Source organism: Taeniopygia guttata, chromosome 25 (genome assembly GCF_048771995.1).
Source record: "Taeniopygia guttata chromosome 25, bTaeGut7.mat, whole genome shotgun sequence".
In the NCBI taxonomy this organism is placed as follows: domain Eukaryota; kingdom Metazoa; phylum Chordata; class Aves; order Passeriformes; family Estrildidae; genus Taeniopygia; species Taeniopygia guttata.
The window spans coordinates 5,512,124-5,535,231 of record NC_133050.1 but is presented as its reverse complement, the minus strand read 5'-3'; the positions used below and the strand labels follow the sequence as shown (position 1 = coordinate 5,535,231).

Below are 23,108 nucleotides of genomic sequence, written 5' to 3'. Positions count from 1 at the left end.
CGCAGGTGAGACCGGGTGTAGATTGGAAACTGATTTACAAGTAAGAAGGTAGAGCTCGCCAGGAGATGGGCCATGGCTGGGGAGATACAGAAACCCCAGGTGCTCATCGACCCGAGATGGATATCATGGAAATCCTCAGGCAGATCCATGTGAATACAGCGTTCCTGAATTCCCATAAATTTCATCAAATGATTCAACAAACTCCGGACAGTGATTTGTTCTCCCTCATCACCAAAAAGGAAAATCTTATTAACATATGGACTCTGAATAGAAGAAAAGACTGATTGCTGAAATGTTGGCCTCATGTGGAATTTTCCCTATAAAACCCGCTTGTGCCAGGCTGGAGGTGTGTGGGCATGGAGGAAAACCTCTGCTGAGGCTGACTTCTGGTGCCCACCCCGGGCTCGGCTCTGTTCTTTCCTTGTGGCTGGCTAGCTAGAATTCGATTGCAAAATAAATATTTTATTTTTCATATTAATTTGGCTGGACAAATTTTCATTTAGAACACACATATATATCATATTCATTGCAATATTTGCGAAAAGCCAATCATTTGTGTCGGGGTCCGGGGGAGGAAATGAAGAGGCCTCAGGGGCTCGCCGGGCGGTGCAGGCCGCTCCGCCCCGGGGCGGCCCCGCGCCTGCTCCGTGCAGCTCCAGGCCGGGCCGTACCGGGCCGTGCCGGGCGGTACCGTGCCGTACCGGGCCGTGCCGGGTGTTACCGGGCCGTGCCGTACCGGGCCGTGCCCGCGCATGCCGGGCCCGCGGGCACTCCTGGGCCTGGGGCTGCTGGTGGCGGCGGCGCGGGCGGGCGGGCGGTGCCGGGAGCGCGGCTGGAGCTGGAACCGGGGCTGGGAGCGGGACCGGTGCCTTCCCCGCCGCGCCATGCACAGCCCCGGCACGGCCCGGCCCGGCCCGGCGGGGCTCCGCTTCCTGGGGTAGGCCGGCAGGGCACGGGGTATGGGGTGCGGATCTACGCGGGGCTCAGCTCTGTGTGTGCCCCCAGGCTGGCCTGGCCGGGTTTGGGGTGCCCAGCGGTGCCATCTCCCACCCCAGGCAGGAGGAGGCCCAGGCTATCGACCAGGAGCTCTTCACTGAGTACGGGTTCAGCGTGGAGCAGCTGATGGAGCTGGCGGGGCTGAGCTGTGCCACTGCCATTGCCAAGGTGGGGGTCCTGGGGGGCAGAAGGGGGTCCTGGCACTGTGGGCTGAGCTGCACCAGTGCCAGCAGCAAGGTGGGGGTCGTGGGGGGCAGAAGGGGGTCCCGGCACTGTGGGCTGAGCTGTGCCAGTGCCAGCAGCAAAGTGGGGGTCCCGACATCACAGGCTGAGCTGCACCAGTGCCAACAGCAATTTGGGGGTCCCGACATCACGGGCTGAGCTGTGCCAGTGCCAGCAGCAAGGTGGGGGTCCTGGGGGGCAGAAGGGGGTCCCGGCACTGTGGGCTGAGCTGTGCCACTGCCATTGCCAAGGTGGGGGTCCTGGGGGGCAGAAGGGGGTCCTGGCACTGTGGGCTGAGCTGTGCCACTGCCATTGCCAAGGTGGGGGTCCTGGGGGGCAGAAGGGGGTCCCGGCACTGTGGGCTGAGCTGTGCCACTGCCAGCAGCAAGGTGGGGGTCCCAACATCATGGGCTGAGCTGTGCCACTGCCAGCAGCAAGGTGGGGGTCCTGGGGGGCAGAAGGGGGTCCTGGCACTGTGGACTGAGCTGTGCCACTGCCAGCAGCAAGGTGGGGGTCCCGACATCGTGGGCTGAGCTGTGCCACTGCCAGGGTGGCTGCCAGGAGGTGGGTGGAGGTCCTGGGGGAGAGTGCCAACACTACAGGCGGAGTGCTATCCCCGATATCCCAGCCCTGGGGGGCAAGGGAGGGTCCTGGGGGTCCTGGCATTGTGTACCAAGCTGTGCTGCCACCAAGGTGGGCACCAGGGAGGCAGATGGTGATCCTGGGAATCGTCCCAATCCCATGGGCATGCCAGTCCCAAATAGGGGGTCTTGCGAATCCCGGCCCAGTTCCCCATCATAACCCTGTGCCTCTTGCCCCCCGTCAGGCCTACCCACCCAGCTCCTTCACCACGAGCCAGCCCGCTGTGCTGGTGGTCTGCGGGCCAGGGAACAACGGCGGCGATGGGCTGGTCTGCGCCCGGCACCTGAAGATGTTTGTGAGTCTGCTGGTACCTGTGCACCCCTGTACCTGTGGGCTTCAGGGTCCCACTGCTCTGGCTGCTGCTGGTGCCAGTGTGGGATTAGTTCAGGCGCCTTCTGCTCTTGCAGGGCTACCAGCCAACTGTGTATTACCCCAAGCGCCCCAGCAAGCCCCTCTTTGAAGGTTTGACCACCCAGTGCAAGAAGATGGATATTCCTTTCCTCCCTGAGTTCCCAGCTGAGGTGAGGAGCAGCCCCAGCTTGGCAGCACCTGCCCCTGTTGCTGTGGCCAGGACTGCCCTTCACCTGCTGCCACCCCTCCCGCAGGCTGAGTTCATCGACGAGCTCTATGGCCTGGTGGTGGATGCCATTTTCGGCTTCAGCTTCACGGGAGCAGTGCGGGAGCCCTTTGGCAGCATCCTCAGCACTCTGGAGCGCGTCACGGTGCCCATCGCCAGCATCGACATCCCCTCAGGTGAGTTGTGGCTGCACCTGCCAGGGAAAGGTGCCCGGCCAGGGTGGTCCCAGCTGCAGCCTGGCCACGGGGCTCGTTGCAGGCTGGGATGTGGAGAAGGGGAAGGCAGACGGCCTGCAGCCTGACATGCTCATCTCCCTGACGGCGCCCAAGAAGGCAGCGATGCATTTCACCGGCCGTTACCACTTCCTTGGGGGCAGGTTTGTGCCCCCTGCGCTGCAGGAGAAATACGCTCTGAACCTGCCAGCGTACCCCGGCACAGACTGCGTCCTGCAGCTGACCTAGAGCTGGGGCCAGAGGGGCTGGGGGGCCAGGCTCAGCTTCAGCACTGCACACCAGGGCCAAATCCTGCACAAGCCTCTGCTGGGAGGGTGCTCAGCACCTCACTGGGCTTCGGTGTGAGCCAGCAGGATGGAAGAGCTTAGATGTGGGAGTGGTGAGGGGCTGCTGGGAGAGCTCTCTTTGGGGCTGCTGCCTAATCCAAGTGCTGCAGGTGTAAAGGTGACCTGGGGTTCTGCCACTCACGGTGTCACTCACACTTTGGGATAATCTGATTACAATAAAGATTTATTCATGCCCTTGAAAAAATACTTCAGTACTCTGCAGGGTGTGTCCTCATGTCCTTCTGTGGCAGGCCCATAGCAAATGGGTCCCTGCCTAAGGGCCTGGGGGAAACCAGGGTCATTCCTGAAGGTTCAGGTGGTGAAGTAAAGCTTGATCCAGCTCCAGACCAACTTTTCTTAGCCCAGCATCCACAGGCAGCTGGGCCACAGTGCTGGGCTCCATGTGGAACAAGCTCAGAGAACCCCATGGCAACCACCAGCACCGGGATCAGGACCCTTACAGCCAGGTGGGACTGGCAGCTGCACAGTATGGCAGCCAAGGCACTTCTCACTCTGGCTCCCTCTTCCTCTTCTTCTTCTTCCTCTTCTTTGTAGGGCTGTGTCCCAAGTTTCGCTCATCCGTCTCTTGTAGAGGTACATCTGTTTCAGCTGTCTCCTCTTTGTCCTGCTCTTCCTGGTCCTTCTCTTCCTTCTTCTTCTTTTTCTTCTTTCTCCTCTTTGCAGCCTTCCCCTCCTCTTCTACCACCTCCTCTTCTGTGCTTAGTTCTGGCTTCTTCCTGCTCTTCATGACCTTCCCCTCCTCTCCTGATACCTCTTCTCCCCATGGCTCTGTGATCACTTTCTTCTTCTTCTTCTTCTTCTTCTTCCTCATGACCTCTTCCTCTCCTGTCAGCTCCTCTTCTCTGCTTGGCCCCCGCTTCTTTTTCTTCCTCTTCACAACCTTTTCTTCTTCCAGCACCTCCTCCTGTTCTCTGGTTGGTTCCTCGGGGTTGGCTCCATCCCTGGACTGTTTCCTCTTCTTCTTTTTGCCATGGCTGCTCCCCGGGGGCTCCTGCTGCTGCTCCCGTTGCCGGTACGTGGCCAGGAAGGCTCGTTCCTGCTCCTCCAGGCGCGCCAGCTTGGCACTCATGGTCAGGCCGTGACGGGCACCCCTGCAACGACCACGGGCAGCAAGGACTGGCACCTCTGCAGTGGGGAAGGTGTGCCCCAGCCCACCTGCTCAACAGCCCTGCGAGGAGGGGCAGCCCGGCCAGCTGACCCCCAGCCACTCACTTGTGTGCCGTGCGGCCCCCGCACGCCTGCACCAGCTCCTCGTCTGTCAGCCTGTGGGACACAGACAAGACGTGTCACCCCAGCAGCTGCGCGGGGAACACGGCCTGGAGCAGGGCTGTCCCCATCAGTCCTTGTCCCTCTGCCAAGGGATGGGGCCCAGCCTCACCTCCTGACCGAAGAGAGGTCCAGCTTCTCCTCCTCCTCCTCACTGCTGGGCGCTGTCACAGACTCCTCCCCACAGGCTGTGAGCGTGGCGGACTGCAGCACAGAGACACAGGGACTGTGACCAAGGGGGACAAAGAAAACGGGGCTCTGGGGGCCGTGCAGTCCCCAGGCTCTGGGGCCAGTCACCTTCACGAAGCGGCCGTACAGCAGGTTCCCACTGCTGCCAGCCTTGCGTGGCTTCTTATTGCTGATGCTGCCTCCCTGCTCAGAAAGCGCCTTCACAGAGATGCCATCCTGGCGAGAAAAGGGCTTGGAAATGCTCCATCCAAGGGGCTTTGCCCCTCCAGCAGCACCTCTCCACCACGGTGGCAGTACAGGAGTCACCGAAGGAACCCCATCCCCGTCCCACCCCCAGCCCTCCAACCTGCCCAGCCTCCACAGCGATGTTGGCAGCCGCCTGGTTGAAGACGTGGTCCCACCAGTGGAAGGTGAAGGGCTCGGCCGCGTCGTGTCCCACCTGCGGGGTGCAGAGGAGCTGCCGGGATGCTGCACCGGGCACCGGGCCGGGGCTGGCCGGGGACCGGGACTCACCCCCGCCGTGTCGCACTTCACCTTCACCCGGATGGCCTCGGCGATGCCGTCCTGCCGCCGGCCCAGCCCCTGCCCTGCACACAACGAGCCCGTCACTCACCCCGCACGGCCGCACCGAGGGTGGGGAGAGCTCCGGGGGGAGCGGGGGGACCACCGAGTCTGGGGTGGGGACCGGGGGCACCGGGGGATGGAGGGTCCCGGGGCTTGGGGCAGCTGGGGAAGATGGGGCTTGGGGGCTTGGGGATCGGAGTCCGGGGTCAGCCGGGGTTGGGGGGCACCGGGGGCGCTCAGGGTGGGACGGACAGCCCGGGGACCCCCGCCCGCCCCACCTCGGCGCCAGCCGTGCCGCCTCAGCTGCGTCTCGGCGAACAGCATCCCGCGGCCCGGCGGCTCCGCGCCGCTCATGGCCCGGCGGCTCCGGGGGATCCCGGAGGGTCGCGGGGAGTCCCGGTGTGTCCTGGTGTGTCCCGGGACTAGTCCCGGTGTCTCCTGGTATATCCCGGTTTGTCCCGGGACTAGTCCCGGTATATCCCGGTGTGCCCCGGGACTAGTCCCGGTATATCCCGGCGTGTCCCGGTATATCCCGGTATATCCCGGTGTGTCCCGGGACTAGTCCCGGTGTGTCCCGGTATATCCCGGTATATCCCGGTATATCCCGGTATATCCCGGTATATCCCGGTGTGTCCCGGTATATCCCGGTTTGTCCCGGGACTAGTCCCGGTGTGCCCCGGTATATCCCGGTGTGTCCCGGGACTAGTCCCGGTATATCCCGGTGTGCCCCGGTATATCCCGGTTTGTCCCGGGACTAGTCCCGGTATATCCCGGTATATCCCGGCGTGTCCCGGGACTAGTCCCGGTGTGCCCGGTATATCCCGGTATATCCCGGTGTGTCCCGGTATATCCCGGTATATCCCGGCGTGTCCCGGGACTAGTCCCGGTATATCCCGGTATATCCCGGTATATCCCGGTATATCCCGGCGTGTCCCGCCACCGCCGCACGAGGCCGGGGCGGGGTCATGGCCGGGCTGCCGGGAACGGGCTCTGCGCATGCGCGAGGGGCGGGGCCGAGACTGCGCCGATGGCGGGGCCGGGACAGGGGGACAGGGGGAGGGACAGACGGACATCGGGACAGGGGGAGGGACACGGGGACAGACGGACATCGGGACAGGGGGAGGGACACGGGGACACACGGACATCGGGACAGGGGGACAGACGGACATCGGGCCAGGGATAGGGACACGGGGACAGGGATAGGGATATGGGGACGGGGGAGGGACATGGGGACGGGGACACACAGACATCGGGACAGGAATAGGGACAGAGGGATATATGAACACGGTGACAGGAATAGGGACAGGAGGACACACGGACATGGGGACAGGTATGGGGACGGGACGATGTGGGGATAGGGATATGGGGACACACAGACACGGGGAAAAGGGTAAGGACATGGGGACAGGGGTTGCACAGACAGGGATAGGGACAGGAGGATATATGGACACGGTGACAGGGATAGGGACAGGAGGACAGGGGTGCACGGACATGGGGACAGGGATCTGACGTGGGGATGGGGATAGGGACAGGGGTAGGGATCACAGACACGGGGACATGGTGACATGGGACATGAACATGGAGGCATGGGATCCACGGTCACGGGGATAGGCAGGTATGGGCACACACGGGTGTGCACACGAACAAAAGCACGCACACGTGTGTACACCTCCCCGTACCCACACCTGCAGCCACGCTCACACACGCACACACACACACTTGTCTGCCGAGTTCCAGTGCACCTCCACTGTGGGCAGTGTTGGCTCTGATATAGCCGACCCTACAAGCTGGAAACACCCAAAAACCCACAGCAAAGTCTGGGGAATGTGACCAGCACCAGGCAGGCAGTGACAGGAACCCAGATGTGCCACGCTCAGGTCCTGCAGCAGAGAGCTGTCAGGGCTGGCCATGGCCCAAGCATGCTCTAAATCATGGTTTTCTGCCCTTAAATGCTGCAGAATTCAGCAGAGAGGCCGAGGAGCATCATTCAGCCCTTCCTCACGGCTCCTGTGGCTGAGCAAAGGTGCTGCAGCAGTTAGACATCCACACACACATACATTTTCCAATCCATGACCTCCTAACCCCAGGATATTTCCCTACTGACCTTCTCTTGAGTCACTTTGAACTTGCCCCTTCACAGTGAGGGCTGCGGCCACAGGAAACTGCCCATACCATGGAATTTGTAACCAAAAAATTGGTTTATTGAAAGGAATGTAGATGTTGATTTCCTGCCATCTTTCCTTTACATTTTTGAGGTTTGATTTCAAAGTTGAAGTGTTACGCTGGGATATTGGGGGGAAAAGGCTGTGGATCCCCTCCAGGGAAAGGGGGAGGAACGAAGTATAAATATATCCTTAACAGTAGAAATCTCTCCCAATAAATCAGCTGGATTTGCCACTACCTGCTGCAGAAATTGCTTAATTCATTATGTTTGAAAAGAATTAATTCTATTCACCAGAGGAAAATGAGAGGAAACAGTCAGTGAGAACACCTTTGGGCACTTCCTTGGGGAAGGAGAGAGATGGGAGTGAGAAAGTGCAGTCATTCCTTTGGAAGTGGGTCTTTGAACAGCACATTACCAGGGATTAGGGAAAGCTCTGGAGGGGATTAAGATTTCACTCAAAGGCTCCTTCTCACCAGCCTTCAAAGCTCCTTTTTCTCCGGAGCCTGGGCAGGCTGGATCTGCACCCCGTGGTGGGTACCAAAGAGCAGAGCCAGCTGCACCCAGCCCCCAGTGATCCCAGTGATCCCAGTGATCCCAGTGATCCCAAAGTGCCACAAGAGCAGATGCTCCAATGTGGACACACGGGAGAAATTTGTTTCCCCACTTAAGCAAGAGACACCAAGGCCTTGACAGCCTCTGAGGGCTCATTGTGGCCTATCAGGAGTTAAAGAGATCTTGTTAAAATGTCTTTTTATATGGACAGATAATGACTCAACGGGAAATGGTTTTAAACCAAAAGAGCGAAGACTCACACTGGATATTAAGAAATTCTTCCCTGTGAGGGCTCTGAGGCCCTGGCACAGAGGAACTGTGGTTGCCCCATCCCTGAACGTGTCCAAGGCCAGGTTGGATGGGGCTTAGAACAACCTCGGATAGTGGAAAGTGTCCCTGCCCATGGCAGGGGTGTGGAATGACATCAGCTATGAGGGTCTTCCCACCCAAACCTTTCCAGGATTCTCAAACTCCTGTGGACTCTCCTCAGTGCTTCACAGCCGTCGGCACACACGGCAGCAGGATTCCTCCACCAGGCAGAGATTTATTTCCAGCCAGCTTTGGAGTCACCAAACTGCTCCATCCCTCCAACACACACACAGATTCCTTGCACTGCGGTGACTGACACCACATCACACCACGCTGAGGGGCTGGAAGGATGATTTCTGCCCGGCCAAAACCACTGGGGGGACTAATTTTGCTCCTCAGGGATTTAAACTCACCACGGGGTTACATCCCCACTCCCTGTGACCCTGTGCACCTCCCTTCCCTGCTTGCACCATCCATCCATCCTCCCACAAGCACATTCCTCACAAGAGCTGGCTTGTGCAGACTTTAGTGTCGTCAGGGGACACCAAAGAGATCCCAAGGCTCGCACAGGAATTTTCAGGAGCCTGTTCTGAGCTGCAAAGGGCCAATCAGTAACATCTGGGACGAGCTCTGACCCCACCAGTCCCGTCCCCACACAGCTCTGTGCAAACCTCCCACGTCTCGCAGAGGTTGCACAAAGCACTGCACACGTTTGTGCAGCCTCCAGAAGAGGTTAAAGCTGCTTTCTAAATCCTCCTCCGAGGGATTGCAGCCTCATTAGGATGCACAGAGAGGCAGGAGCGTTCCCAGCCCCGTGTTTTCTCCACCACCACCACCACCTACACTCTCAGCAACACCAACACCCATCCAGTTCCAGCTCCGGAGCCGGCTGGGTGCAGCAGGTTTTACAGGTATGCAGCAAACCTCCTCTTCCCTCTCTGCCCAATCCTCCCACACTGGAAGAAACTCAAAACTACCAAGTAACACTGTTCCAACAGTTCCAACAGCTGCTAATTGCCAATTCGAATTCAAAGGAAGCTTCCAAACCGGCACTTTAGGGCCAGTGTTTGGGAAGCTGCAGCAACATTCCTGAAGTGTCAGAGATTTCCTGGCGGTGAGGGAAGGCAGCCGGCGGGGTGGGAGGGAGAGTGACACCCCCATGCCTGCACTGAGGACGGGAACAGGACAGCACAGACCAGTCCCAAGTGACTGGGAACTGGCAGGCAAGGATGAGACAGGGATGCAGGGAGACAGATGGTTGTGCGCATTTATTTTCCTTTGATAAAAATGGTGAATGCAAATTACACAGCCATGGAGGCTCCTGGGAAATACCACCCTGCTGGTGGAGTCTCTTGGACAGTCTGAACATTCAAACACACCAGAATGGAAAGGGTGGGGGGGAGGATGGATCTAAACTGGGAAGAACATGAACTTCAACATTTTTCAGTGAAGCGAGAAGACCGTTAGCTTATTTTTCCATTTCCTTTTTAGTTTTCACACTTGTACAAATGAGCCCACTGGGCACAGAGTCAATGCCCCTGGACACCTCTGACCTGGGCAGAAACACACCTTGCAAACACCTTCCTCTGCACAGCACTTTTAACTCAAGCTCAAGAACAGCACACCTGGTCACTGCACACCCCTGGGTTCCGTTATACCACCCCAGAGTGTAAAGAGACCACACTTCAAATGCACGTTTCTCACCCACCCAGGAGACTGGAGGCACCTGTGAGTGAGGGACGCGGGCTCGGTTCATCCCAGGAAACATTAAGACAAATGACATCAGAAATTCTCAGGTAATTTCAATTTTTCTTTTGATCCATTCCTAATAAGACGCCGAGAGAAATAACCAATCCCCAAACTTGGCTCAATTTTTTAAATATTTGCCTGAAAGAAGGGCTAAGGGAAGGAATCATGTACAGTTAAAATCAAGCTACTCAAAACACAATCATTCAGGTAAGTAACTAGAAGTATCGCCTCTACCATCTAGAGAGAGAGAGAAGAGTGTCTGAGACAGGGCATATTTAGGAAAAAATACACATCTGAAGTCTCTGTGGCCACGATGAGAACTGGAATCCACATACAAGCCAGTTAAAAAGCATTTCAACATGAAATCTTAACTTAGTAGGAAGGTCAGGGGTTAAGCTGTATCTTTTTGTTTTAAATACATGGACAGCTGTCAGATATGAAAATGATGGCGGGCTTTCCGGAAAGATCCCCTGTGCATGTGTATGGATGCATGTGCTGACGCCTGTGGGGCAGCAGGACAGAGTTTAGGAAGGCTGGGAGCCCAGCAGTCTCTCGATAGCTGCGTTGATGTCCCCACCGGTGGCGATGAGCGCCTGCAGATTGGCCTCACGGTTGATGAAGCCCATGGCATTCAGCTGCTCCAGCTGCTGTTGGAATCGCACTTCGGGACTCTGCGCCTGTGAGGGAAGGACAGAGACCCTGGAGACACAGCACACACAGCATGCCAACATGGGCAGTGCCAGCAGCCACGGCTCTGCAGGAACCCCGAGCTCAGCTTCAGGGTCCTCCACGTCCCCCTGGGACGTGGCACAGCAGCCACACCACAGTCAGTCCTGGACTGGTGCTGACGGTGGCAGCAGTGCAGGTAAGATCCTCAGCACGCTGAGCTTAAACCTCTTAAAAAGGGTTTGACACTCCAAAGGGCCAGGCAGACCCCGACACCAAACCCAGCCCAGAGTACCACAACCAAAAGAGAATGTTGGAGACCACATCCCCTGAGTGGGGCGAGGTGGGCACCCCGCTGGAGACCTCCCTGCCCATGCCAGCACCTGCTGGGCTCTACGTACTTGAGAGCTTCCTCCGGCCAGCAGCTGGATCATCTGCTGCATGAGCTGCTGCTGAGGGTTACCACCCCCAGTTGGAGAGGCACTGGCCGGCGTCGAAGCAGAGGGAACGGGGTTCTCCGGGATTGTGCTTCCTCCTGTGGAGGACGGGGGCATCCGGGGCATGCCGAAGGAGCCAAGGCTGCAGAGGAAGGCAGGGCATGCTCAGGGTGACACTGGCATGGGGCACCCACCCAGAGTGGGGCAGCAGGGCAGCCAGCAGGCACGACCAGGCTGGCCCTGGCTGAAGGCACTGCTGCAGGGCAGCTCTGAAAACAGAACCAGCTGCATCCGTGTTCTGGTCACACACGGCACTGGGAGTGAGCAGAGCTAAGAGAAGCCTGCAGAGAACTGCTGTGATGGAGCGTGACCCGTGGTGACAATAAGCAGAGAGCTGAGGGCTGAGTACATCAGCCTGCCCCAGCACACCCACCCAGCCTCGTGTGTCTGTCCATCTCATACTGTTCTCCAGAGATAAAGCTCTTGAGTTCAGTCTACACTAAATGCAGCAAACAAAGGATGGGGGAAGGACCAAGTGCACTTCAAACCTTTTCTCCAAAAAGGGTCAAGGACTTCCTGGTGAAGCACAAGCAAGCAGCAAGTGCTAATTAGCTCGCTCAGAGGGGCCTGCAGGCACACACCAGCACAAGCCCCCGTGACAGAGCGCCCCAAGCAGATCTCCTGGATGAATCCAGAGCCAGTTCTGCCTGCTGGTGCTGGGCATGGCAGCCCTGCCTGCACGGCCCCGCTCTGGAGCGTTCCATACCTTGGCACTAGTCCGGGGGCCTCCGTCTGCAGCGTCTGGAGCCCCTGCTGGATCTGGAGCAGGGCCTGCATGGCGCGGGGGTTGGTGAGGATGGACAGGGAGTCCGGGTTCTGCATCTGGGGACAAGGCAGAGAGACACCACGGTACCAACCAGGGAGAGCTCAGGCAGCCAGAGCTCCACCACTGCCACACCTGAGCCAGCGCCAAGCTGAGCCTCTTGCCTGCGGCCAGCGCTGGCCCTCGTGTCTGGATCCTCCTCCGAGGCTCCAGACTGCAGGGACACTCACAGAGCTCACATCAGGCTTCCTAAATGAACTGGGTCAATCAGATTAGAACTGGGGACACTTGCCTCTGCATTACGATTTACCTGAGAACCAGCTGCTCTAGCACAATTAACGGTGTAATTTTTGTAAACCCAACAGTGAGAGCCTGTCTCCAAGTACCTTCACAAGCATAATCTGGAGTCAACCTTTCAGTAATTCAGGTGAATTAATTCAGACTACCTTGTCTAACCAAGTTCTTCCTCTTTGCCTCCCCTGTGCAACCCCCTTCCTTGCTCAGCCTGGCCCCCCAAGCCCACATGCTCCCTAGTGCACTCAACCACGCAGCTGTGACCCTGCCTGTGCCACAGTGGGGGGAGAAGCTCTGGAGCCAGGGGCTGAGGGCAGCACAGGGCCAGCCAGAGGCCTTTACCTGCTGCAAGAAGACAGGGAGCTGAAGGCGGAGCTGTTCTTGAAGCTGTGGATTCCCAGCAAAGAGGGGGACATTTACCATGATCTAGCAAGAGACAGCACATGTAGGTAGGGTCAGAGGGTTGCTGCCACTTGCTGTCAAACCCTATGCAACTAAGCCATGAAAAACACATCAGTCATGGGGCCCCTGACTCCCTCCCTGGGCTTTCAACATGCTCCCCTGCTACGGGGGATCAAAATAGGACAGCTCAATTCCTGACAGCAGTGTTGAACAGGGGCCACCTGGCCACAAGCAAAGAGAAGGGCCATTCCCATGTCCCTCTGAGAGCCACCTGTTGTGTTAGAGGCTCTGCAAAACACACAGAACTCAGAGCTGGGGCTGCCTTCAGGCTGCCGAGAAACAACCAAATGGTGTATTCACTCTGCTCCAGTGTCTGCAGGAGGAACCAGTCTGACCCCAGCAGCAGACTGACACCTCACACTGAGCTCATGGCCTGCCTGGCAACAGCTGACAACTGCAACACTTTTACCTGTGCTGCAAAGTCCGGGTTCTGGGCAAGAGTTTGCATCATGCTCCGCATGTAGGGGGCAGAGATCATATTCTGCATCAACTGAGGGTTTTCAGAAATCTGCTGCAGGAGTCCTTGCATCTCTGGGCTGTTGAACATGCCTGCAAGGGGAAGGGAAGACAAAGGAAAACCCCTGATGAGCCTGAGCACCGCTGCATTGCCTGAAATACCATGTGACAGGTGACAGCACTGCCTGTACTCCACCTCCCCACCAAGAGCAAACGTGGCTGTGGACAGCCATGGCAGTGCTCTGCTGGCCACTCTCCTGCTCCTGAGGGCTGCAGGGACAGCAGAGCTCCCAAAGGAACCGTTCGACAAACACATCAGAATAATCCATTTGTGTCTGCAAGTAGGCTAGACCCACTCCTCTGGGTATCAGCCACAGACAGGGCTCAAATGCCAGAGGAACCAGCCCTCCAAGGAAGCCCTCCAGCTCCTCCCTTACGTACCAGTGCCCATGCTGGCAGCATTCAGCCCAAAGGGGTTGGATACAGTTGGGGTGCCCTGGGTGGTTGCCGAGCCCGTGCTCCCTTCACTGCTGGGTGCCTGACTCTGGGAAGCAGGGGGTGTGGGGCTCCAGGGGTTTGGCAATGGCTCTCTGTTCTCCGTCCGCAAAGGCTGAGAGCTCGAGCTGTCAGAATTCCCCGTCAAGGAAGAGAAAGGATTGCTGCCAAACTAGGGAGAAAAAAAAAACAACCAAAAAACAGATGGAATCAGTTAGTCCCAGCAGACCAACCCCAGCATTGAGCCAGAGAACAGCCGATCATATTCAGCCAAGTCCAGAATTTATTAAATATGTGCCATGATCCGCCTCCTGAGAAATCTGCAATCCACAACACACCTCACTCAGAAAAAGACCAGGCTCAGGAGTGGCCACAGCCCCAGATTCAGCTCCCAAATGCAGGGCTTCAAAACGCCCTTGTGAAAGCAGCACCCGGACACAGCAGTAGGTAATCTGGACTGGAGTATGTCTGCGCAGCCCTCTGCAGCCAGACCTGTGCTCCCTCCTCCTGCACTACCAGCCAGCTGGATCCCAGCCAGCTCAGTACTGAAGGCGTCAGGCTCCAGCTAATCCAGGCAGCAGAGGGCTGGGCTAGCAGCAACAGGGCCTGCCTATCGGTCAGGGCTGGCACCGAGCCTGCTGGGGGACTGCAGGAGCCAGAGCAGGTCTCTCCTCTGACACCTCAACCCACGTCATGAGAGGCACTGCACCATGTTCTCCGGCCAGTGCCTGCACTGGAGTGGAGGGACGAAGAGCCAGGCTGCAGGAAAACACCCCATCAGCACAGGGGACAGGGAAAGACCCCTTCCCATACTACACCCCAGTGACAACGCAGCCATACCTGCTCCCTGGCTGCACTAAACATGGGCTCCTGGATGTCCGTGTACATCCGGCGCAGGGCATTGTATCCTCCTGGAATGCTCTCGAGGTTACTCAAAGCACGGTCCTGGTTCCGCATCATCTCCTGCATCATGGCAGGGTTACGAGCCAATTCCATCGTCTGCGAGAAGGAGGGAAAGGTGGAAAGCTCAAGCTCCTCCCCCAGGAGAGAGACGATAATTTAACACAATTCAAAGACAGAGAGCAGAGAGATCATTTATCCAAGAGCCCAGTGATCCAGGCTCCTCCCCAGCCTTGCTCAGCTCTCTTCCTTCTCAGCCTCAGTTCAGCTGGATGAGACTGCTCTGTTCCTAAGCAGTATCAGGACATCCAGACATCCAACATCAAATGTTCCCACTCAGTCTGGATGGACTACCTACAACAGACTTTTGATAGGTCTCCCTTGCACAAAAAATATCCAGGTCTCATTTGAGGAACTGCTGAAGTACAGATTATTCACAATTTAGCCCTGCAGCTCTGAATTTCATGTATGGCCAACGCAGCTGAAAGCAGAATGAGTGAGCAGCAGATGGAAATGAGGCCCATTGAGCACAACCCTCTCGACAAGCCTTCCCAGGAAACAGCAGAGTCCTGTTCATGGCTATTGACACCCAGACTCCCACTGATCCCTTAGGATTCCCTTCTGATGAACCTCTGGTCTTCCAGACAGACAGTCCTCTTGGACACAGGTCCTCTCTGCTCTGGGAAAAATGAGAGCCCTCTGGGATCCCAGCCTACACTACTGCTCCCCACTGATGCAGGTAGTGAAACACTGTACAGCTCTGGAGTCTCTACATAATCTGTCAAGAGAACTAGAGAGAAACAAAGAGCTTTTGCAGTAGCTTCACTTCTCCAGCACTGTTTTCACTCCCATTCCTGAATCACAATACAGTAGCCTTGTAGTCAGCATGCTAGAAAAATCCCAGCATCCCTTTTTTTCCCAATACACCATAGATTCAATAGCTCTGAAAGGGAAATAAGAGTTGAAAGGACATGGGCTGAGTATTTAGTATTCACATAACTCAAGACCACCATCTGTTTGTGGGGAGCTCACAGTAGGAAGGAAGAGATCTCCAAAACCACTGCTCTGTCCCACTCCTCCTCTGCAGTGCAGACACTGCTGTTGGTCCACAAAGACTCTGCTCAACCCTGTTTACTGAGCCCTGGTGTGACTCACCTGCCTCATGAGCTCTGGGTTATTGAGCATGTGGCTTATCTCTGGATTTCGCTCCATGAGCTGCTGCATCTGGGGATTGGCCATGATCATCTGCCTCATGAGGTCAGGGTTGGACATCATGTTCTGCACCAAGGGATTCTCCATGATCTGGGAAAGCATCTCGGGGTTGGACATGAGCTGCCGCTGCATCTGCTGCTGGAGCTCCATGAAGTTGGCAGAGCCCATCCCAAGGTTGCCCAGCCCAGCGATGCCACCGAAGCCAGCTGGAGAGGGAACAACACGGGCAGAGAGGTGTGAGTCAGTAACTGGCAGCAACTGCAAAAGAGGGCAGGCACAGAAGCTGAACTGCATCCCCACAAACCCAGAGGTGTCCTGTGTCCAGCAGCCAGCTCTGAGTAAGGACATCCCTACACACACACTTCACCAAGAGGCATTACCTTGAGCAGGGACACAGAGGCAGGCAGAGACAACAACAGGGGTCAAGAACCCCAACTCCTTGGTTTAATCCCAGGAAATTCCTCCTTCCCACAGCGCCCACTTACACAGGATGGATGCAGCACTGTTGGGGCCTCCATCTCCAGGACCTCCCACGGTCCCCGACCCGCTGCTCCGTCTGCTGCCACTCCCTGCATCTGGGCCAGCACTGCTGGATGTAGAGGGCTGAGATGGGGCAGCAGGAGAGGAAGGGGTTGCAGTGGGGGCAGAAGCAGCATTGGGGGCAGAAGCAGCAGATGTTGAATCTTGGACCCTGCAAAGGATAAAAGGTATTAAACTCCTGGTACCAGGGAAGGGCAAGGGAGTCCTCTGTGGGGACACAGGATGTGCACCCCACAATGACAGGGCTCCCAGCACAGCAGCCAGTCCCAGCTTCCACCCCATCTCTGCCTGCACCAATCCACAGCTGCGCTCCCAGATGCCTTCCATCTGCTGGAATCTGCCTCCCATCCTGAAGAACTGCACCTCTGACATGTTGTCCTGGCCCACGCAGAGTGGCTGGATGGGTCTTACCCTGAGTTGTATCCAGCTCTTCCTTGAATCCCACTGAATTATTTACTGCAGCCATATCTTTGAGCAATGAGTGTGCTTCAAACAGCAAAATCCTTCTGCTGCTCCCACAGAAACCCCAGGAGTTACAGCAGGGCGAGTGCATGGGGTAAACAACAATGTTCACTTCTGAATATTCCTATCAGTGCTTCTGGGGCAAAAAGAAACATCAGCACTACTGTACAAAAAGGGAAACTGAGGCACGAGGCAGCCAGCACCTGTCTCACAAAGCCATGGAACATTTGACTCCAAATTCCCAGCTCTGCCACTGGCTGTACCTTGATGCAAGGCTCCTGCTCCACCACAAGTTGTCTGAAGCTTCTTTTAACCCACCCAAAGAGACACTGTGCTGTAAGCCACCATGCAGCAGGTACTGGACATCAGCTTTGCTGATGCAGTCACAACAGCAAGCTCTGGACTCATGTTGAAGAGCTTTCATTGAATTAGACCACAAAATTCACTTTATTCACCTCAATAATGCTATTATACCTCTGACAGTGAGAACAATGATTCCCTGATTTTTTTTCCCAAACCAAGAATTATTCCTTTTCTCTATCTCCCTTCTTCACTCTTCTAGAACTTGAAAAATAACCCTGAAGGGCCCTATCCACTGTCCAGACAGACCTGACTGCTGCTGAAAACCAGTGGCCACTGAGAGAGGCAGAGTGGGGAAAGCAAATGGAAAGCTGAACAAGAAAGGAAGAAGGAAGCCAGAGAAAGGGCACTTGGTTTCTCTCAACCTCTTCCCACAGGAAGAGCCTGTAATGACTTCAGTAAGCACTTTTCTAGGACTATTATCATAAGAAAAATGAGCAGCCCAGGACAGCTGTGATTCCCCCTTTGAAATGGTTCACCAATACCACATTTATAGTGGAGACAGCAGAAACAGCATCAGGCTACCTGGTGAGGCAGAATCCAAGGAGAGAGAGGCTGCAGAACCTGACAGCACACTTCCTTGTGTTTGTAAAAGAACAGGTGGAATAAAAAGAAGGGGCGGGAAGCCTATTTTGATTAGTGCAGCTCCCCCAGGGGCAGCAGAACTGCACAGAGACATAGTCCTGGAGCTCCCTGGGAGCTGGGGCACACTGTGGCCAGAGCTTGAGGCACGGCTGTGAAGGGTCTTTCAAGATCAATGAAATGTGGCTGCAGCTAAAGCACAGCAGCTGTTCCCAAAATCCTTCCATACCTCTCTAGAAAGTGCTGGGAAGAGCCAAACCCGCAGGAGCCTGAGGTCAGCCCCGTGTCCTGCTCCCAGTCCGAGGTCTGGGGTGCACCTGAGCCACATCCCCAGGGGGAACTGCCCGGGTGCACCCACAGCACAGGGTGACCCCACACTGCCCTGTGCAGCCCCACTGCCCCACAGTGCCCCACCAGCCTGTGCAGCCGTGCCTGCAGGGCCCACACAGGGCATGTGTGCCTCCTGTGGCACCTCGGGGAGCCTGAGCACAGCCTCAGAGCTGAGTATGTAGCAGGAGGTGACAGAAAACCCAGGTATTGGCTTCTACAGCAACACAAACTCACTGGAAAAGTAATTTCTTTTACCAGCAACTTCTCCTAGAACTTTTGCTGGTTTGCTAGAACCAGTATCCATTTCTGATGGGCTCTTCCAAGACACACACATGAGTAATGTTAAAGGACCAGCCCCTCCAGGTACCTGCCACACACCACCACAGCTGTGTCATCCACAGACAGGTTAGTGACAAACCCCCACAGCTGGGGCAGGGAAAGCTCACCAGGATCATCACAATCAGTTATTCCCAGCCCCCATTTGACACCAGCCCCTCCAAGACCAAGCTCTTACTTCTGCGGAGTCTTAATGACCAAATGAACAGTGAGCCCATCTTTGATCCCATGTTGATTCAACGTGTCTCCATCCTTCAGGATCTTCCCAGCAAAGATCAGAACCAGCTGATCCTGTTTGGCTTTAAATCGTCTAGAAATCTCTTCTTTGAACTGAAAAACAAACAGCATTTTTCAGGCAAAGGATTGGTACCAGTAACATAAACCCATTCTGGGAACAGCCCAAGGAACTGACAAGTCCTCAGAGCCCATGAAGGCACCACACAGTCACCAGCTGCTGCTGATGCCTCAAGTGCTAATGAAAACCAAACCAAAGCAAAGACAAGCTCTGAAATCACAAACTATGGAGTAAATGTCAGAAAAAAAACAGAGCCATTCCCTCAGAAGAGCTGAAGGCTTCCCAAGCCAGACCAATTGTGCTTCAGGCCTAACCCAAACACACCATTTATGCTGAATGACTTAACTGATTTCATCTGTTCATTTGAGTTTTTTTTCCTAAGGAAAGCCAAACTCTGATTTAATACAGGACAGCGCTCTATGGAAAAGGGAATAATCCTTTATCAGCCAATGGAAATAAACTAGGTCTTCTCCAATTCCTATTTCTGCAACTGAATTCCCTGTGAGCATGCCACGGAGCATGGACACCTATTCCTTACTGTGTGCTGTGTTGGGATTTACACCTGCAAGCAAGACTCTCACTGCTGGCCCTGCCGGGGCATCCCCAGATTGATTTGGAGGAAATAAAGCCTTGCACTTGGGAAACACAAACTAAAGGGAATTCAAAGGGAAGGGGAAGGCCAGGATGGAGAGTGAAACACATGCTGTTTTCAGAGCTCTCAGCCTGGAGAGAGCTTCAGTTTACCAGAACTCTAAAATCAAGGCTGGGCACAGCTCAGCCCTGGCCCCAGATCACCCTGTCTGTGCCCCCCCTGCACAAAGCCCTCACTCCACACCTCCTGTACCAAGGGGCTCCCCCCGAGGGAAAGGATCAGGAGGGCCACACGTGCATGCCCACGCCATGAACCGCTGCCCAGAGATCCCTGCCAGGCCCTTCACACGCTGACCCCGTGCCCTACGCCCGACCAAAGCACACAGCCAGCCCAACGCAGCGCCCATGACACCTTGTCCCAGTGGGCATCGCCACTTCCTCGATGCCAGGACCAGCCCTAGAGCCCGCCCCCGCCAATCCCAGCCTTTGCTAAGCGCAGCTCTTGGCAATCCCAGCCCTCTCCCGCTCCCTAGCAGGTGCACAGCCCCCCAGCCCACCCGTGGAAGGGCCGATGTTTCCTTTCCTCCACCTCATCCAACGCTGGCCCCAAACATCCGCCCAGTTCCTCTCCCCCGGCCAGGGGAATCTGCCTCCAGAGAAATCCTGACGTACGCCAGGACCCCCAGGTGTCCCCCTGGCAGCCCCCCACGCACCCTGAGGCTCTGCCCACAATCCCAACACCCTTCCCACACCTCCGCTCAGGAAACTCTCCCACGCAGCGCGGCCCACGGGCCGAGCCCCCAGACCCCACCCCGGTCCCTCACACCCCTCCCACTGCCACCACCCCCAAACTCCTGTGTTTTCGACACCTACGACCCCTCCCACAGGTGAGCCCCCCCAGACACCTGCCGCCCTCGGGGCTGTTTCCCCTGCGAAGGCCTCCAGCACCTGTCCTCCCTCCGATCTCCCCGCTGCAGCAAGGCCCAAAGGCCCGGGGTGCCGCGGAAAGCCCGGCTTGTCCCGAGCCCAGCCCCGGCCCTGATCGCGTCTCCAAGAGCCCCCCAGCCCCGAGCACCTTCCCCCGCTCCTCACGCGCGCCCCAAATTCCTGCCCGGCCCCAAAACTCGGGTCCCTTCCCAAAAACCCTTCGCCGCACTCCTGTTTCCCTCAGCCCCCGCAGAGCAGCCGCCCCCGCCCCTCAGCCGCCGCCACAGCCCCCCCAGGCCTCCCCGGCCTGCCCCCGCCCCCACCTCGCGCACGGAGGCGCCATCCGCGATGACGATCTCCTCCTTGTCCTTGGGGGTCTTCACGGTCACACGGATGAGCGCCCCGCCGGGCCCTGCCTGGCCGTCCCCGCCAGGCCCGGGGCCGGGACCGGGACCGCCGCCGCCGCCGCCACTCGGCTCCGCCATCTTCGCCGCCCGCCGCCAGCCCGGGCCGCCGCCACCACAGAGAGCGGGGAGCGGCACGGCAGCGCCGCCTCGGCCCGACACAGCTCCTCCCGGCGGCGCGGAGGAACAGCGGCAGCGCGGGGCCGGGCGGCCGGAGCGGGGCCCGAGCCTGGGGAGGGGCAGCTGCCCGCAGGGCCCCACCGACCCCCCTTTCACCGGCTGCATCCCCATCCCCACGGTCACCGAGGGCCACGCCTGCCCCCTGCTCCCTCCTGCTGCCGGGGCCCCTCTGGAGTCCCGGCGCCTACGGGGACACCGGCGGGCCCGGGCGGGACTACAACTCCCGGCATGCCGCGGGCGCGGCGCGGCCCCGGGACGGCCCCGCCCGGCGCGGCCCCACCCGCGGCCCGCGGTGCCGGCGGCGGCCATGCTGCGGCCCAAGGCCCTGACGCAGGTGCTGAGCCAGGCCAACACCGGCGGCGTCCAGAGCACGCTGTGAGTGCGGGGAGCCGGGCGGGGGGCGGCTCTCCCCGGCGGGCACTGCGGGGAGATGCTTTCCCCGCCCGTAATGCTTCCCTCGTACCTAGCCCGGCAGATGCTGCCGCTGTCCGTGCCCCCGGGGATGCTGCCTCCCCCTTGTCCCTGCCCCAGACCATGTCCCTGCACTTGCCTCGGCCATGCTGTCCCTGTCCCTAGCCCAGGGATGCTGCCTGCCCCTGTCCCTGCAGCGGGGGATGCTCCCTGCTCCTGCCCTGGGAATGCTGCTCCAGCCCAAGGATGCTGCCTGCCTTTCCCCAGCCCCTGCTCTTACCCCTGCTCCTGCCCCTGCCTGGGGATGCTCCTTGCCCCTGCCTGGGGATGCTCCTTGCCCTTGCCCTTGCCCAGGGATGCTCCTTGCCCCTGCCCAGGGATGCTCCTTGCCCTTGCCCCTGCCTGGGGATGCTCCTTGCCCCTGCTTCTGCCCCTGCCTGGGGATGCTCCTTGCCCTTGCCCCTGCCCAGGGATGCTCCTTGCCCTTGCCCCTGCCCAGGGATGCTCCTTGCCCCTGCCCAGGGATGCTCCTTGCCCTTGCCCCTGCCCAGGGATGCTCCTTGCCCCTGCCTGGGGATGCTCCTTGCTCTTGCCCCTGCCCAGGGATGCTCCTTGCCCTTGCCCCTGCCCAGGGATGCTCCTTGCCTTTGCTTCTGCCCCTGCCTGGGGATGCTCCCTGTCCCTTCCTGAGGAAGGTGAAGGGGCCAGGCCCTTCCAGGGGCACCCGTGGGACTGAAACCACACACCCCGCACAGTGCTGGGCTACAGACGGCGCTGGCACTGTGCACAGTGTGTGGGGCCGGGGGCTTGCACCGTTCCTGATGTCTGGTGCTGGGATGCCTCGTGCACAGTGCAAGGGCCGTGCACAGAGCTGGGGCTGTGCAGTGTTTGTCCCCCTCATGCCTAGCCTGTGGCAGGTCCCACTGCTTCAACAGACAGACACACCACAGCCCTACACTGCCCTGCTTGGGCCTGGGGACATTGCAGAGCTTTCTGGCTTTGGAGCTTCCCCACCCCTGCCAAAGCCCTGCAGAGTGGGAGTGTTGTGGGAGCAGTGCTTGGGACTGGGTGGGGGGTTTGCTCTACCCCTGGTATTGAGAGGGTCTGGTTTGCCCTACCATGTCCTCCCCAGGCTGCTGAACAATGAGGGGTCCTTGCTTGCCTACTCGGGCTATGGGGACACCGATGCCAGGGTCACCGCGGCCATCGCCAGCAACATCTGGGTGGCCTACGACAAGAATGGGCACCAGGCGTTCAATGAGGACAACCTCAAATTCATCCTCATGGACTGCATGGTATGTGGGGCTGGAGCCTGCCCTGCCCTCCCTGGGGACGTGGCTGTGGTGCCAGGATCGTGCTGGGGGTCCAGGCCAAGCTGGGGTGCCACAGGTGCTGTTTCTCCCTGGCAGGAGGGGCGAGTGGCCATCACACGGGTGGCAAACCTGCTGCTCTGCATGTACGCCAAGGAGACGGTCGGATTTGGGATGCTGAAAGCCAAGGTAATGGCTGGGGTGTCGGCAGGGCTGCATCCTTGCTTGGTGTGGGAAAGAGCTGTTGAAGGGGATTGGGATGGAAGGGTTGGAGGAAGCTGCTGTGTCTGGGACTCTCTTTGCACCTTGCAGGGACTCCTCTGTCCGCTGTGCCTACCCAGGCACCCCATCACACCTTTTTATGGCCCTAAACTGAAATACAAATTACAATAAGCAAGTGGGCAGTGGGCACACGTGTTGCAAAACCCACCTGAGCGTGGCTCATGCCATTCTCTGCTTGCAGGCACAGGCACTGGTGCAGTACCTGGAGGAGCCGCTCACGCAGGTGGCTGCATCGTGAGCAGGCAGTGGAGAGCTCTGAGGTGCCACTGGGCTCCAGCACCATCACCATCACCACCGTGGGTTGGGCGTGAGCGGCCCCACGGGCATCCCGGAGCTCTAGTGAGGTCTTAAAAACACGGTGGCAGGAATCCAGAAGCTGGGGGGAATAAAAGTGTGTTTGATGTTTGTGTCCATTGTGTCTGTTGTTGGGGGAGCTGAGGGGTGAAACAACCTGACTGGGCTGGAGGTGCCCATTGCCCTGGGGAAAAACAACAAGTTGCAAGGGGCTGTTGTCAAAGGAGAGGGGTTATGAGAGAGCGGAGC

The 23,108-nt window shown here is 58.0% G+C and overlaps 4 protein-coding genes across 9 annotated transcripts; 2 read left to right on the top strand and 2 right to left on the bottom strand.

Annotated features, from left to right (window-relative positions):
* The first annotated feature begins 662 nt into the window (after nt 1-662).
* NAXE (NAD(P)HX epimerase) lies at nt 663-3,216 on the top strand. Of its 5 annotated transcripts, NM_001245614.1 has the most exon segments (7): nt 663-711; nt 746-937; nt 1,056-1,164; nt 2,045-2,155; nt 2,268-2,381; nt 2,466-2,613; nt 2,696-3,216. In NM_001245614.1, coding segments are annotated over 6 exon segments (870 nt in total). In that variant the 5' UTR covers nt 663-711; nt 746-752; the 3' UTR covers nt 2,899-3,216.
* GPATCH4 (G-patch domain containing 4) lies at nt 3,165-5,510 on the bottom strand. The gene is made up of 7 exons (XM_030291455.4): nt 5,315-5,510; nt 4,986-5,059; nt 4,819-4,911; nt 4,581-4,688; nt 4,396-4,487; nt 4,230-4,280; nt 3,165-4,108 (listed from the first exon to the last, which is right to left on the bottom strand). Exons 1-7 carry the CDS (start codon nt 5,388-5,390, stop codon nt 3,505-3,507), a joined length of 1,098 nt encoding a protein of 365 aa, XP_030147315.4. The 5' UTR covers nt 5,391-5,510; the 3' UTR covers nt 3,165-3,504.
* A 3,800-nt stretch (nt 5,511-9,310) lies between these two features.
* On the bottom strand, nt 9,311-20,886 carry UBQLN4 (ubiquilin 4). 2 transcript variants are annotated; one of them, XM_030291701.4, is made up of 11 exons: nt 20,302-20,886; nt 18,344-18,495; nt 16,041-16,246; nt 15,499-15,761; nt 14,284-14,442; nt 13,390-13,615; nt 12,902-13,041; nt 12,373-12,456; nt 11,680-11,795; nt 10,878-11,055; nt 9,311-10,487 (listed from the first exon to the last, which is right to left on the bottom strand). In XM_030291701.4, exons 1-11 carry the CDS (start codon nt 20,869-20,871, stop codon nt 10,335-10,337), a joined length of 2,247 nt encoding a protein of 748 aa, XP_030147561.4. In that variant the 5' UTR covers nt 20,872-20,886; the 3' UTR covers nt 9,311-10,334. The 2 variants fall into 2 exon arrangements, with proteins under 2 accessions (XP_030147561.4, XP_030147562.4); XM_030291702.4 differs by lacking the exon at nt 12,373-12,456 and having other exon boundaries at nt 9,851-10,487; nt 20,302-20,871.
* On the top strand, nt 20,845-22,972 carry LAMTOR2 (late endosomal/lysosomal adaptor, MAPK and MTOR activator 2). Its single transcript, NM_001245129.1, is given in 4 exon segments — nt 20,845-20,937; nt 22,106-22,268; nt 22,383-22,472; nt 22,747-22,972. Coding segments are annotated over 4 exon segments (378 nt in total). The 5' UTR covers nt 20,845-20,869; the 3' UTR covers nt 22,804-22,972.
* The last annotated feature ends 136 nt before the right edge of the window (nt 22,973-23,108 follow it).

What these genes read in the sequence shown, in the direction of transcription:
- NAXE (XM_072918301.1), top strand. Translation starts at nt 753, where the DNA reads ATGCCGGGCCCGCGGGCACTCCTGGGCCTGGGGCTGCTGGTGGCGGCG. An exon ending in AGATGTTTGTGAGTCTGCTG is followed by an intron (nt 2,168 to 2,267) that starts GTACCTGTGCAC and finishes CTGCTCTTGCAG; the next exon opens with GGCTACCAGCCAACTGTGTA. An exon ending in CAGCATCGACATCCCCTCAG is followed by an intron (nt 2,614 to 2,695) that starts GTGAGTTGTGGC and finishes GGCTCGTTGCAG; the next exon opens with GCTGGGATGTGGAGAAGGGG.
- GPATCH4 (XM_030291455.4), bottom strand. Translation starts at nt 5,390, where the DNA reads ATGAGCGGCGCGGAGCCGCCGGGCCGCGGGATGCTGTTCGCCGAGACG. An exon ending in TGTACGGCCGCTTCGTGAAG is followed by an intron (nt 4,488 to 4,580) that starts GTGACTGGCCCC and finishes TCTGTGCTGCAG; the next exon opens with TCCGCCACGCTCACAGCCTG. An exon ending in GGGGGCCGCACGGCACACAA is followed by an intron (nt 4,109 to 4,229) that starts GTGAGTGGCTGG and finishes TGGTCGTTGCAG; the next exon opens with GGGTGCCCGTCACGGCCTGA.
- UBQLN4 (XM_030291701.4), bottom strand. Translation starts at nt 20,871, where the DNA reads ATGGCCGCCGCCGGCACCGCGGGCCGCGGGTGGGGCCGCGCCGGGCGG. An exon ending in GTCATTAAGACTCCGCAGAA is followed by an intron (nt 16,247 to 18,343) that starts GTAAGAGCTTGG and finishes TATCCTTTGCAG; the next exon opens with GGTCCAAGATTCAACATCTG. An exon ending in ACCCAGAGCTCATGAGGCAG is followed by an intron (nt 14,443 to 15,498) that starts GTGAGTCACACC and finishes TCCTTCTCGCAG; the next exon opens with ACGATGGAATTGGCTCGTAA.